The 14483-nt window shown below is 37.4% G+C and overlaps 1 protein-coding gene across 1 annotated transcript in view; it reads right to left on the bottom strand.

Annotated features, from left to right (window-relative positions):
• Positions 1-11843, bottom strand: part of BICD1 (BICD cargo adaptor 1) — a 139257-nt gene extending 127414 nt beyond the window's left edge. The window contains exons 1-2 of the mRNA XM_039247703.1: positions 11691-11843; positions 6222-6434 (exon numbers count right to left, since the gene is read on the bottom strand). Of these exons, the coding sequence (XP_039103634.1) occupies positions 6222-6434; positions 11691-11843 (366 nt within the window). The remainder of the gene's footprint in view (positions 1-6221; positions 6435-11690) is intronic.
• Between the last annotated feature and the right edge of the window lie 2640 nt (positions 11844-14483).

Genomic DNA, 14483 nt, shown 5'->3' with positions numbered 1-14483 from the left:
AAAACTGGACAACAACATACAGAAAAATGAACCTGGACCAGTTTCTTACACCATACACAAAAATAAGCTCAAAATGGATGAAAAACCTAAATGTAGACAGGAAGCAATCAAAATCCTAGAGGGGAAAGCAGGCAAAAACCTCTTTGACCTCGGTCACAGCAACTTCTTACTCAACATGTCTGGAGGCAAGGGAAACAAAAGCAATAATGAACTACTGGGACCTCATCAAGATAAAAAGCTGCTGCATAGTGAACAAAACAGTCAATAAAACTAAAAGGCACCAATGGAACGGGAGAAGATATTTGCAAACGATATAAGATAAAGGGTTTGTATCCAAAATCTATAAATAACTTATCAAACTCAACACCCAAAAAACAATCAGTGAAGAAATGGGCAGAAGACATGAATAAACACTTCCTCAAAAAAGACATCCAGATGGCTAACATGAAAAAATGCTCAACATCACTCAACAACACACAATGAGATACCACTTCACACCAGTCAGAATGGCTAAAGTTAACAATTTAGGCAACAACAGATGTTGGCGAGGATGTGGAGAAAAATAATCTCTTTTGCATGGCTGGTGGGAATGTAAACTGGTGCAGCCACTCTGGGAAACAATATGGAGGTTCCTCAAAAAATTAAAAATAGAATACCTTATGACCCAGCAATTGCACTACTAGGTATTTATCCAAGGGATATAGGTGTTCTGTTTCAAAGAGGCACATGCACCCCAATGTTTACAGCGGTGCTATCAACAATAGCCAAATTATGGAAAGAGTCCAAATGTCCATCAACGGATGAATGGATAAAGAAGATGTGGTGTGTGTATGTGTATATATATATACATATAATATATACACATATACATATACATATATACATATACATATATGTGTGTGTATATATATGTATATACACAATGGTGTATTACTCAGCAATCAAAAAGAATAAAATCTTTCCATTTGCAATGACGTGGATAGAACTAGAGGCTATTATGCTAAGTGAAATTAGAGGAAGACAAAGATCATATGACTTCACACATATGAGGAATTTAAGATATAAAGCACATGAATATAAGGGAAGGGAAGCAAAAATAATACAAAAACAAGGAGGGGGACAAAGCATAAGAGACCCTTAATTACGGAGAACAAACTGAAGGTTGCTGGAGGGGTTGTGGGTGCAGGGACAGGCTAAATGGGTAAGGGGCATTAGGGAGGACACTTGTTGGGATGAGTGCTGGGTGTTATGCACAGGGGATAAGTCACTGGCATCTACTCCTGAGATCATTATTGCACAATATGCCAACCAATTTGGATGTAAATTTAAAAAGAAAAAAAGAAAAGAAAAAATATATAAAATGGCCACATCCCAAAAGGCTAATAATAATATTCCAGTAAGTTACAAATTTAGATAATGTACTAAAGCTTCATATATTTTGCTAGAAATTTCATTAGCGTGAGGCAAGACTCAGGGTAGGGAAACTTGGGTTCTTGTCAGTGTAGTGATATGACAGACGGAGTCTAGAGGAGAGCGACTTTCCGAGTTCCGATCCTGGCTTGTCACTTATTACTCATGTGCTTTGGACAAGTTATGTGACATCTCGGTGATTTATGTGCCCTGTCAGAAAAATGAAATGGTATAATAATAGAATCTACCTCAATAGGGTGTTATAAAGATTCAGCAAGTTAATCCATGTAAAGAATTTAGAACGGTGCCTGGCACATTGTCTGGCAGTCAATGTTAAGTTATCTGCACTTTAAAGTAAAGGCTTAACCTCTATTAAGGTCAACAATCCATTTTATCCCTCCAATCTACTGCATTCTTCCTGTAGGGGTCTATCTCCCATGACATCTTTCTTTCACATATATATACTAATTCTGGTTAGGAATACTGGTAAAATTGTACTGTATGCTTCGTAAAATATTGCAGTAAATTCTGACTTACCTTAACAATGGAGAGTATTTGGTATTTATTAAAAGTTTCATTATCCTGTTTTGTGATTTTATCAATGTGGATTTTACTTTAATACAAAGTAAGTGTTCAATAAATATTGTTCAAATAAACCTATTTAGACTATCTTCTACCTTTACACCTATAGGTTAGAGAGAGAAAAATGAAAATCAAATTTGTTTACTAAATATCTGCATAGGCACTATAGTAATCTGTTCTTTTTAAGCTCTCACAAAAATGATGCTGGTCGAGGCAACCAACCCAAGGGTATTTTCTCCCCTTTTCTATTACTGGCCCATATGATTAACTCCTAGTTTGGTTCTTTAGTTGGGGTGATGTTTTTTCTTTATGCTCTCTATACTTCAAAAAATTAAATAAAGCAGTTAAAGACACATATACAAGAAGGCTGACAAAAATGAGAAGGATTACATGAAAATCTGAGTTTTTACAGTTAAACATAGTCCTGGAGCTTCTTAACGAGCAAAGCAGAAACAAAAAGCATACTGTAATTCCTATTGCCTGAGTCATATCTGAACAGAAAGAATTTTCAAGGTAATAAATTCAAAGAGATATTTATCTGATGTTTCTTTGACCTAAGAATATGGATCAGCATAATAAGGGCTGTCTTCAACAATGTTTTTATGGAGAATACAGAAAATTATTAATGATAACAGTTTATGTTTAATATGTACTATATTCACTATATACTTAAATAAGTTTCTACAAATACCATGAATATAATTATAAAACTTTTAGCAGAGCTGAGACTAGAATATTAATTTTCTTTTTTTTTTTTTAATGTTTTATTTATTTCTGAGATAGAGAGAGACAGCGTGAGCAGGACAGGGTCAGAGAGAGAAGGAGATACAGAATTGGAAGCAGTCCCCAGGCTCTGAGCTAGCCGTCAGCACAGAGCCCAACGTGGGGCTCGAACCCACGAACAGTGTGATCATGACCTGAGCTGAAGTTGGACGCTTAACCAACTGAGCCACCCAGGTGCCCCTAGAATATTAATTTTCTAATACCTAGTTCAGAAAATGTTCTGTTTTTTCCACTACATTATCCTATGCCTACCATATATGGAAGAGAATTTGACCTTGGAATACACATGTATACAAATATATGTATAAAGCTTCCATAATACACATGTGACATTCACACACACACACACACACCTTGGCCAGTACCAACAATCCTACTGAAATAAAAGATGAGTAAATAAATGAGTAAATAATTTACTTCCAGTAAATAAAAGTGATTCCATTAATTAAATTCGCACAGCACCTGTCAAGCTGATGATTTTCTACATTTTGTGTTGGTTATCCTTGTATATTTCCAATGGCCCATCAGGTCATGATATTTTTGTTTTATGATCTCTCTTCCAATCATATGCATCACTCAGTGCTCAGAATACAAAAATAAAATAAAATTGAGCCTACAGTAATAACAAATCTGAGATTTCAATTTAACACCAGACATCAAAAGTCTATATCAATACAAACTCCCAGTTAGAAAATAAATGTCAGGGGGATATAATGTATAGTATGGTGACTATAATTAATAATACAGTATTATATATTTGCTAACAGAACAAACCTTAACAGATTTTTTTCATCACATGAAAACAAATTTTTTTAACTATGTAAGGTGATGGACATTAACTAGACCTATTGTGGTGACCATTTTGCAATATAAATATCAAATCATTATCTTGTATCAATCATTGTAGAAATATCAATCATTATGCTGTATACCTGAAACTAATATGTTGTTTATATATTATGCCTCAATAAAAAAGTCTGTATCAATACACCAAAAAATAGAATTTATTCCTTTTCTCCTTTTACAAATGGACTCAGCTCTAAATGCTAATAATTTTACTAGGTACTTGAACACATGAGGCATGGATGAAAACCTGCAGGCCTCTGGGTATAATAATACCAGTAGCTTCCAGCCCATCAGAAAGAACACCAACAAATATACCAGATATACCAATAAATTGGCACACTTTAGATGACCAGAAAATTGAAAACCTGGGGTTCTTTTGCTCTTTTAATTAACTAATAAACCTGAATGAATATACTCATAGGCTAGATTGCCTTATGTATATTTTAGATTAAAAAATACATTAATTTGGTTGTAGCAAGTTAGTATCTTACTGCAAATCAACTATTGAAAATGTATAGAAATAGAGGATTATGACCCAGTGATTCTTTCAGCAATTCCCCAAATTGTGAGCTGCATGATACTCCCTTTCCTAACTTTGGGCCAGACAAAAAGGTTAAATTAGTGGTTCTTAAAATATGGTCTCCAGAGCAGCAGCCACAGCATCACCTGCTGTGAACCTGTAAGAAATGCAAATAATTGGATTCCACCAAGACCTCCAGAATCAGGCTCCTGAGAGTGCGGCTAGGGGGCATGTTTTGATGCATTCTCTAAGTGACTCTGATGATCGGAATAAATGGCTCCTCAAAATTTTTTTCTTTGCTCCCTTAATTCACTCATAACTTATAACCTCCCTCTTAAGTACCGGCTCCTGCTGGTGATCATAAATCTACTCCTTGGAAACTCCACTCAAGCGCGACTTGTAGTGAGGATGCTCAGTCAATCACACTCGGTAATGCCTCAACAGAGAAACATCTGCGGGTTCTCCTCCCTTCCCCAATCCTAACCACTGGTTCCTCAGCGCTCGCTGCTGTGCACAGTAAGGATGTGTGGCTTTCAGAGGATCCATCTAACTAGCATTCAAGACCGCATGACTCATTGGCCACAGGTATTCTCCACAAACCACCTGCCTGTGTGTGCCCATGACCCTCATGTTGCCTGTGTCGCATTGCATCTGCCAACTTGTCACATGAACCTGCTGCTCCACCGAGCCCCTGGTGGATGTTCAGGGACTCACTTGATCCAGGAGGGTAGCCTGTAGCACTACATGATCTTGGGTCCACTTCCGTAGTGGACACCTGTCTCACAGGGAAGTCTGGGGCTGAAAGGGTGAATGGCAACTCCTTAGGAGGAGCAGGTTCTGTACCCCAAAGGGTAAGCAAGAGATAGCCCAAACCCAACACTTCTAGATGCATCAAATAAAGAACTAAAGAGGAGCTTTGTTTTTAACATTCACTTCCACTGGAGGGAAAGGGGACAGGATATCTTCAAAACTGTCTCGTGTTGTTCTCAGTACCCAGCACTAACTTCCACTTGGCTGGTTCTTTCTTGGTGTCTAGAAGTCACAGTACTATTCTTGGGCATGTCCGAAGAGAATGAACTAGGTAAAACAGAAACCTTACTGTAATATGCATTTTGTTCATTGTAATATGGAGATGTGTAAATGTAAATCGTTGATTAAATGCCAACAAATTTAGGGAAATTTACATCTCATAATAAGAAAACTCTACTTGTAAAACGTCACTAATTTTAGGAGAAAATATCAGTGTATTATTTCTCCCATATTTCACAATATTTAACAATTCTTTCATTCTACCCTTTTGTATTAGTAAAACACTCCGTTGAGAAGCCCACTTGACTCTTCATTCGCTGCTACACTGGTTTAAGAGTGAGAGGATATAGCCGTACCTCTTCTAGAGCTTTCACACTCAAAAATGGAGTGAATGGCTTATTATGAAGTTTCCAAAAATGCTCTTAAAAAGCTTTGCTGGATGAAGCTCTTCCCAATATCATCCCTCCAAGAATGACTCCACCACTCTGAAAATGATCTGGCACGTGACGCTGCCATGGAAAAGCTGAAGGGGAGAGGGAGTCCAGAAGGTCCAGAACTGAGGAAGGCTCCCCCACCTAATTCATACCAACTGTAATCTGCTGCCTTCTCTACAGCCAGAAAAATAGTTTGTGGCACTCCATCTCAGACTCTAGAACCCCAGAGAAACTCCCTTGCGGTCTCATTCCCCGGTGAGAAGAGTCCTGAGCTAACACGACTGTCATTTTGAATTAGTGTCGACACAGAGCATCACGGCCAGCTTCTTCTCCACCTTTTATTAAAACAGGTTAAAGGGAGACGAAGGGGCTAATATCACAATATTTTTTTAAAACCTTTGCAGAAATAGCAAGGCTAATTCCCAACTACTCAATAAATAGACTTTAATTCTTAAATAAGAGAAAAGCTCATCTCAGAACAGGCTGTCATTTCACTAAACATGAAAAATCACTGGCATCAGTACTATGTGCTTTATGTGTTTTATTCCTCTCTCCTAGAAAGAATTTTATCTTATTTCTCTCTCCGACAAATCTCTCACAGGGAGTTGGCTGTTTACCTCCTTCAGATCCTGCACGACGGCCGTGAGCCTCTCATTTTCTGCCTGAACGTTAGTGACCACAGCCCGGCTCTGTTTCAGCTCGTTCTGCATCTCCAAGATCTTCCCCAGATAGTAAGCTTCCTTCGAGGCAGACTCTTGCAGAAGCGTTTCCTCCCGAGTCTCTCCATCCTCAGCAACCTTCCGGTGGATGGAGAAGGACTGCCCAAATGCCTGCAGAGTATTTGAAAAGAAAAAGAGTGCCTGATGAAATGCACCATAGCACTATTTAAACCAACTCTGGGAAATGTTTGGTTTTGTTTAGTATTTTAAGAGAAGCTACTCTACAAGACTTCCAGGAGCAAAACAACACATTTTATGCAACAGTCTAATGGCTCTCACTGATACTTGAAATAATTCAAATTCAATTAATAAGGGGAAAGAAAATTTGTATATATCCTGCTAATATATATATATATAATGAGTTAAAGAAAACCGGAAAAACACTGCTTGTTTTATGTTACAATTTTCTTAAACCAAGCCTATTAAGGAACAGACAGTTCAGTGTTAATGAGGCCAATAAAATTCATGTTCTCACTCTCATTCTAGAAACGATCCCAAAATCATCTTTCAAGGAAGAATATAATAGTTTCATTAGCTTTCTAATACATGAGCCGTAAGAATACACCAATTAGGAACAGCACCCTGAAGAGCGGAAATCCGCAAATGGCATTCAAATTGCCCAGTATTAAAAAAAATCAGTCACTGTGTAAGAAAACATATGTGTATCTACATATACGTGCAAAAAGAAATACAGAGTAAACCAGGAACTAATGATATTGGTAAGCCACAGGGGGTGAGTGGGAATGGCAGGAAGGAAATACAAGAGATGAGGGACCCTTTCCTGAGCATGCCTTTTCATACAGCCCTGACTCTCAGAACTACAGTAATAACGTTTCACATACCTTCTAAATAATAACTAAAACCAACCTTGGTGTGTAAGGGGGCCTTGTGTGGAACACAAACAGTAACAAATGTTCCTAGGTGTACTACAAATGAATGACTTAACCACACCGAGAGGAGTGGAGAAGAAAAGATCTAACCTGAGTAATTTTGGAAATCAGTATATTTTCTATGTACTGTAAAGCTAAAGACAAAAAGAACTGTACCTAACTACTATAGTCAAGGTAGTAAATTCTCATAGGATTAAAGGATCACAATTCTAAAGATTTCTTTATATGTATACTAGGGTTGAGCAGATAAGTAACTATTTTATCAATAATGAAAGCTAGGTTTCTCACTGTTGGAGAAAGTTACAAACAAGGAAAGGGAGACTTCTGAAAGGAAACTGGTTGTAATTAAAAGTATCAGGATGAACTTAGTCTTTAATAGGTAGATAAATATTCATAGATAGACAGATGGAGAGAAACATAATTTATGCATGTGCGCGCGCGCACACACACACACACACACACACACACACACACACTTCCTACCTCTGCCCTCTGAGAGGCGCAGGAGGAAGGACATCTCAGTAGCCATGAACATACCTGCACCCAAATTTTGTTTCTACATATCAATATCCAATTAAAAGAATTAGGGCTCAGGGGGTGCCTGGGTGGCTCAGTCAGTTAAGTATCCGACTTCAGTTCAGGTTATGATCTCATGATCTGTGAGTTTGAGCCCTGCATTGGGCTCTGTGCTAACAGCTGAGAGCCTGGAGCCTGCTTAGGATTCTGTCTCCCTCTCTCTCTGCCCCTCCCCCACTCATTCTCTGTCCCTCAAAAATAAATAAATGTTAAAAATTGAAAAAAAAAAAAAGAATTAGAGCTGGGGACACTCGAGTGGCTCAGTCAAACTGAGCATCCAACCTAACGTCAGGGCATGATCTCACAGTTTATGAGTTCGAGCCCCGCATTGGGCTTGTTGCTGTCAGCTTAGAGCCTGCTTTGGATTCTCTGTACCCTCCTCTCTCTGCCCTTCCCCTGCTCATGTGCTCTCTCTCAAAAATGAATAAACATTAAAATAAATAAAAGAACTAGGGCTCTTTGGAGAAATAACCAATTCTTGAACTAGAGCAAAATGAATTTCATACATCTTGTGGTGCCAAAGAGTAAGTAACAAAACGCTTTCAAAAAAATGATAGGGACCTGTCAAAGGACACAAGAGCCTTCAGAAAGGGCTCCCATTGGCCAAATCTGGGATAATCTGGCCAATAAAATAAGTAATTATAATAATGAATCATAACCCATAGAATAATACAGTCGAGTCCACATTGATAAAATAACTGAATAAATGAGGGAAGAAGGGATAGCTCTTCCTTACAGTAGAATTCTAATTAAAAGGTGTAGTAGGAATGGAGGAGATAAAATATAATATCATTTGGCAACACCAATTTTTGCAGGTAAAAATTATCAATGGAATATAAAATATGCCAAAAGTATGATGAGAAACAGGATATTTGCATAAAATATCTCCTCCCATGATAGTTATTAATTCCAGTCAGAAAAAATAAGAAGCTTGCAGTGGAGAATCCTGATCACCTTATGTGACCAGAAGTTAATCAGCAGCAATGAGACAATAGGACATCATGTACTCTCTAGTATAATAGAGTAAGAGGGGACAGCATCTCTTCTGTGGTATTCTTGCCAAAAACATATAAGCCAATTCTTATCATAAGAATACATCAAACAAACCCAAACTGGAGGATATTCTACAAAATTACTGGTCAGGACTCTTGAAAAGTATTAAGTCCCAGAAAAATAAAGAAAGACACCTCTAGACTAGATGAGAGTAAGAAAACATGGTAATAAAATGCAATGTGGGATCTTGGATTGGATGCTAAACCTGAAAAAAGACATTAGGAGGACAACTGACAAAAATAGAATAAATTCTTTATATTGTTTTATAATATTGTATCAACACAAATTTCTGGTTTCCATAATTTTCTCATGGTTTTGTAAGATGTTAACATTTGGGGAAGCCATATAAAGAGTACATGAAATTCAGTGTAGTAATTTTGGAGCTTTTTCTATGTCTAGAGTTATTTCAAAATGAAAAGTTAATAGGTATAGTGTCTGCCCTAAAGAATTTAATAGATCTGATAAAATAGTTATGAAGAGTTATAAAGAATAAATGTACTTGAGGGGTACCTGGGTAGCTCAGTCAGTTACATGTCCGACTTCAGCTCAGGTCATAATCTTGCAGTTCGTGGGTTTGAGCTCCACATTGGACTTTGTGCAGACTGCTTAGAGACTAGAGCCTGCCTCAGATTCTGTGTCTTCCTCTCTCTCTTCCCCTCCCCTTCTTGTGCTCTGTCTCTCTATATCTGTCTCTCTGTCTCTCTCAAAAATAAACATTAAAAATTTAAAAAAAGAATAAAAAAAGAATACTTGAACACCAATAGAATACTATATTTAATTAGACGTACTTTGGGTATTTACCCAAAGAAGACAAAAAATATATGCACCCTTATACTTACTGCATTATTATTTACAATAGCCAAGACACAAAAGTAACCCAAGTATACATCAATAGATAAATGGATAAAGAAGATGTGGTACACACACACACACACACAGGAATTTTACAAGGTCATAAAAAAGAATGAGATCTTGTCATTTATGACAACATGGATGGACCTAGAAGACATTATACTATGTGAAATGAGTCAGATAGAGACAAATATCATATGATTTCACTTATATGTGGCATCTAAAAAACAAAACAAACAAATGAAAAGCAAAAACAGATCCATAAATACAGAGAACAAACTGATGGTGGCCAGAGGGGAGGGGAGTGGGGGTATGGACAAAATGGGTGAAGGGGAGTGGGAGATAAAGTCTTCCCAGTTATGGAATGAGTAAGTCACCAGGATGAGAGGTACAGCACAGGGACTATAGTAAATAGTACTGTAATAGCATTGTATAGTGACAAATGGTAGCTACACTTGTGATAACCACAGCATAATATATAAAATTATTGACTCACTGTGTTGTACACCTGAAACTAATGTAACATTATATGTCAACTATACTTCAATTTAAAAAAAGAGTACTGTGGTTTTACCATGTAATGTGATTTTATTATATCCTGAAATTTAAAATGTCATAAAATTATGCTGCTGGACTTCATACAGGCTGGAATTAATCTGGAAAACTGTTTGACATTGTTACAAACATGAAGGCAGAAAGGTATGTCTTAATCCATTACAAGAGAAATCATAAAACTTAAGAGGAGACAGTATATTTAATGATTTCAAAGACTCTTCTTCAAATTATACTCATAGAACAGAAATTTAAAAAAAAATAATAACCTGCAAACCTATGTCTCAATAAATTAACTTCTTTAGAATTTCTACATAGATCAAAACCAAAAGATGGTTCCTAAGCATCAACTGAGAAAGAAACATTCCAGTATGGATGGATGGATGTTCATCTGTAGAGAGCAGAACATTCATTCTTGGTGTTTATCTTGTTAAGTTTCTGAACAGAAAGAAATTCTTATTTGAGCAGCTAAATTTCTTTATCTAGTAATAAGCATATAGACTCATGAGTAGATGAAAAATTATCTTCAGAGGTGATGTTTACTTTGCTTTTCCATCAATAGTGGTCAAACTCTGAGGGTGATTCTGAATTTATTACCCATTAGAAAGCCTTTGGAGGGGAGAGGTCTGACAGCACACTTCCCTGTGGTGACCTGGTGAAGTTTTCACCCACCCTCCCCCTAGCAAAGGAACCCTGACTATATAGTTAGGTATTAGCAAAATTTACAATTAGGATGAACTGTGTCAAGCACCTCGGCTACCTTCTTTTTCACAACCTACTTTTCCACTTCTTTGTAATAGAAAACTGCCACAGGGCATATTCTTTACTCTTCCTGAGTAAAATCAATAGACTTATTAGGCACTCAGAAATGGTTGTCATATTCTCAGTACATAAGCAATGCTCTCTTGGTAGCTAAAACAAACCTTCAAGTCTTAACAGCAAGTGACTGTGCCTTTCCACCCCTGACATGAAGTTTTAAAAATTATACTCTGGGTCCAACACCAAAGGAGATAAAAATTTTCAGGTATGTACATATAATAGATTTCAAAAAAGAATCAAGAACTGAAATTGCAAATATAAATATTTTGATGATTCTTTATATTTACTGCAGCTCAGAAACCTTAACTGAACATATGGGTTTCCAACGTTAGTCATTATTTTAATGAAGAACTTGGCCCTTCATTGGACCTGATTTGAAAACCAGTGAAAGTATGCAAGGTTATCCAAGGACATTAACCATGGTGTTTTTCACTTGAAATAGAAAAATAATACCAGTGCTGCACAGGCGACAGAAGCCCCATGATCTGCATTTGCAAATCCACTGAGTACTAACACTACTCAGAAAATATCTGCATTTTAGAAAGGAAGAGTAAGGAAGAAAACACTCCTACTTTACATAATTCCTAGTTGTCCATAACTGGAATGGGACAAGACACCAACTGACATCTATCATTTGGTTAACTGTCAAAGTGGATTTATCAGACCTGTCTGGCTCTGCCAAGATGGAGCTTCCTCCTCCATCACTATTCCAAGTATATCCCAACAAGGCTGGGCCCAAGAGAAGACAAACAATCTTTTTCAAGGCCATTGAAGCCATATCCTTGGCAGAAATCACAAAACTAGCTTCGATGTCTATGTAAAGGCAAACCTAGGGTAGTCAAGTCTATGTCAACTAAATTAGGGACTCCAATGTTCCTCACAGAGCAAAGGTTTGCAGTACAGATGTCCACTTCACAGTCCCCAGCTGTTAAAGCATCAATTTCTGCAACATCCACAGTTCAGAATGTTCTGATTAATTGGGTCCATCATTAATTGGGTCCAAAAACATTCTTATTACCACTAAGATGGTGTCTTCACAAAATACCGCCAACGAATCCTCAAATGCATGGGAAAGAAAATGAGATGAGGAGGAGGAAGAGGAAGATGATGACGATGATGACAATGATGACTATGATAATTTGTAATCTGGCCTTGATACTTGTAACAAATTTATACTTGGTCTCAAACCCATTGTACTGAGATTAAACATGCATGTTGGGTGTTTTTAAGTTGTGTTATAGAAAACGTAAATGGTATGTAAGGACTAAATATACTTATCCTTTCTGATTGAGATGTTGCATTTTCTTTAACAGGATTAGCAATGGTTTTTTTCATCAGCCTTTAAGTGTAAGAAATAAAATATTCATTCATAAAAAAATCTAATGTATGCAAATTTGAAGAAAAAATAAAATATTTTAATTTCATCCTTAAATAACCATAATTACTTACTAATGAGATGTGTGCATCCACTGGGCACTACACAAATTCTCAAACCTAGAATCAGATTGGACCCTGTCACCCTCATTTCCTGATCCACATTGATTTTCATATGGCACCTGCTTTTTATTAGAGCAACCACGGACAACTCAGCTTTGAAAAATACTGCATTTAAAAAAGATGTAGCACAATCTGATATTGGAACTGTGAACTAAATTCTCTGGAGCCAATACTCATGCAGTGTCAACAGAGGCCAAGTATCACTGTGTCCCCCTCAAACATATATGTGAAATGTCCCTTGGTCCTCTGTGGGCTTGCAGGCACCCCAGGCACACATTTGGTAACCACGGGTCTGGGGAAGACCTTGCCTAAGTATTTCTGATATACTCACTTTGAGATTTTAACGTAGGGAGGGGTTGAGGACCACAGCACTCGGGTGAGGGCCAGGAGCCGAATGGCCAGGCTGCAGGTCACACGCAGCTCCCGCTCTCCCCGCCGGGGCACCTGGGCACTCCTGTGTTCCTGCACTAGCTCACACTGCCACCAGCAGTGACAGAGAGTTCCTACTTCTCCACATCCTTACTGTTTACTTTTAGACTTTAAAGTTTTTGCCAACTTGGGAAGCATAAAATAGTATCACCTGGTGGTTTAGCTTGCATTTCCATGATTACTAATGAAGTTATACATTTTTATATTTTTATTCACCACTCACCTTCCATTTTTGTATAGTTTCTACTCAAGGCTTTTTTTTTTTTTAATTTTTCAACAGAGTGCTTCCCCCTGCTTATTAATTTTTTAGTTATTTGCATGGCAAATATCTTCCCCCAGTATTTATGGTTTGTCTTTTCACACATTCTACAGTGACTTTTGAAAACATAAGGTTCCATTTTCTAAAGGACAGGTTCTAGTTTCCTTACTATTTGTTAGTAGTAAGTATGACAAATATTTTCTTCTGGTTTGCTGCTCTCTGTACCCCACAATCTTTTAGGGTGATGTCTTTTAAGTAACATCCTTGGATTTAAGATAGTCCAATGACTAATCCCTTGCTCTCTGGCCAACAGTTTTTGTATCTCATTTAACATCCTTCCTTCCCTCAAGGTCATAAAGCTGTTCTATATCTTCTTCCAAAAGTTTAAAAGTTTTGCCTTTCATTTAAGTCCCTAATCCACCTGAAATGGATTTTTGTGTATTGAGTAAAGTACAGATCTATTTTAATTATCTTATATATAAATAATCAATTTCCCTAGCACTATGTAATGACCTATCCCTCCTTTCCTCCTGATACCTAGTGCCAAGTCAGTCATAAATCATATTGACAGAAGTGTGCCTGTTTCTAGGCTATTCCATAATTCTCGACAGATGTTCTTAAGGTACTGAAGTGAGGGGCAGTTCCCCTGAGAAAGAAGGGGTACCCTGTATCATCTAAACCTTATTCACTATTATTTAAGCTTTGACCTATTAGCATCAAACAGATTGTGATTACGGATGGCAATCTATTAAATGAAAATATCATACTTTGTAGGAAAGGAGTAAAACCACATTAATTTCGAGATGTAGCCAGTGAATATATAAAACCTAGGTTTTTCTTTCCTCTATGTAATATATGTAATTATTAAGGAAAATATAGATAATCCCAAAAACTAGAAAAAGAAAAAAGGTTACACCTTTTCTCTCTCACTCTCACAATTTAGGGAAGTTTAAGACATCCAAATCCTTGCCCACCATTCCCTACTGGGCCCCTTGAGATCTTTAACATGTGTTTTATTCACCAGAGTGTGGGCCTCAAGCTAGGATCTGGTCTTCTACCCTGGTGAACTTGGCTCAACCAAAAGGACTCCACTTTGGCCAGGCTGGTGGCCACCTATGCTTCCCCCCCCTTACCTTTCCCTGCGTTCTAAGTATTTTTTGTTGTTGGCAGGATGATTTATGTCATAAGGAATCTTGGGATCAAAAGTGTTAGACAACCACTGTCCCTAAGTTG

The sequence above is a fragment of the Hyaena hyaena genome, unplaced genomic scaffold (assembly GCF_003009895.1).
Source record: "Hyaena hyaena isolate Hyena2069 unplaced genomic scaffold, ASM300989v1 scaffold_303, whole genome shotgun sequence".
In the NCBI taxonomy this organism is placed as follows: Eukaryota; Metazoa; Chordata; class Mammalia; order Carnivora; family Hyaenidae; genus Hyaena; species Hyaena hyaena.
Note: the sequence above shows the minus strand (reverse complement) of the source record. Positions and strands in the feature narration are given on the sequence as shown.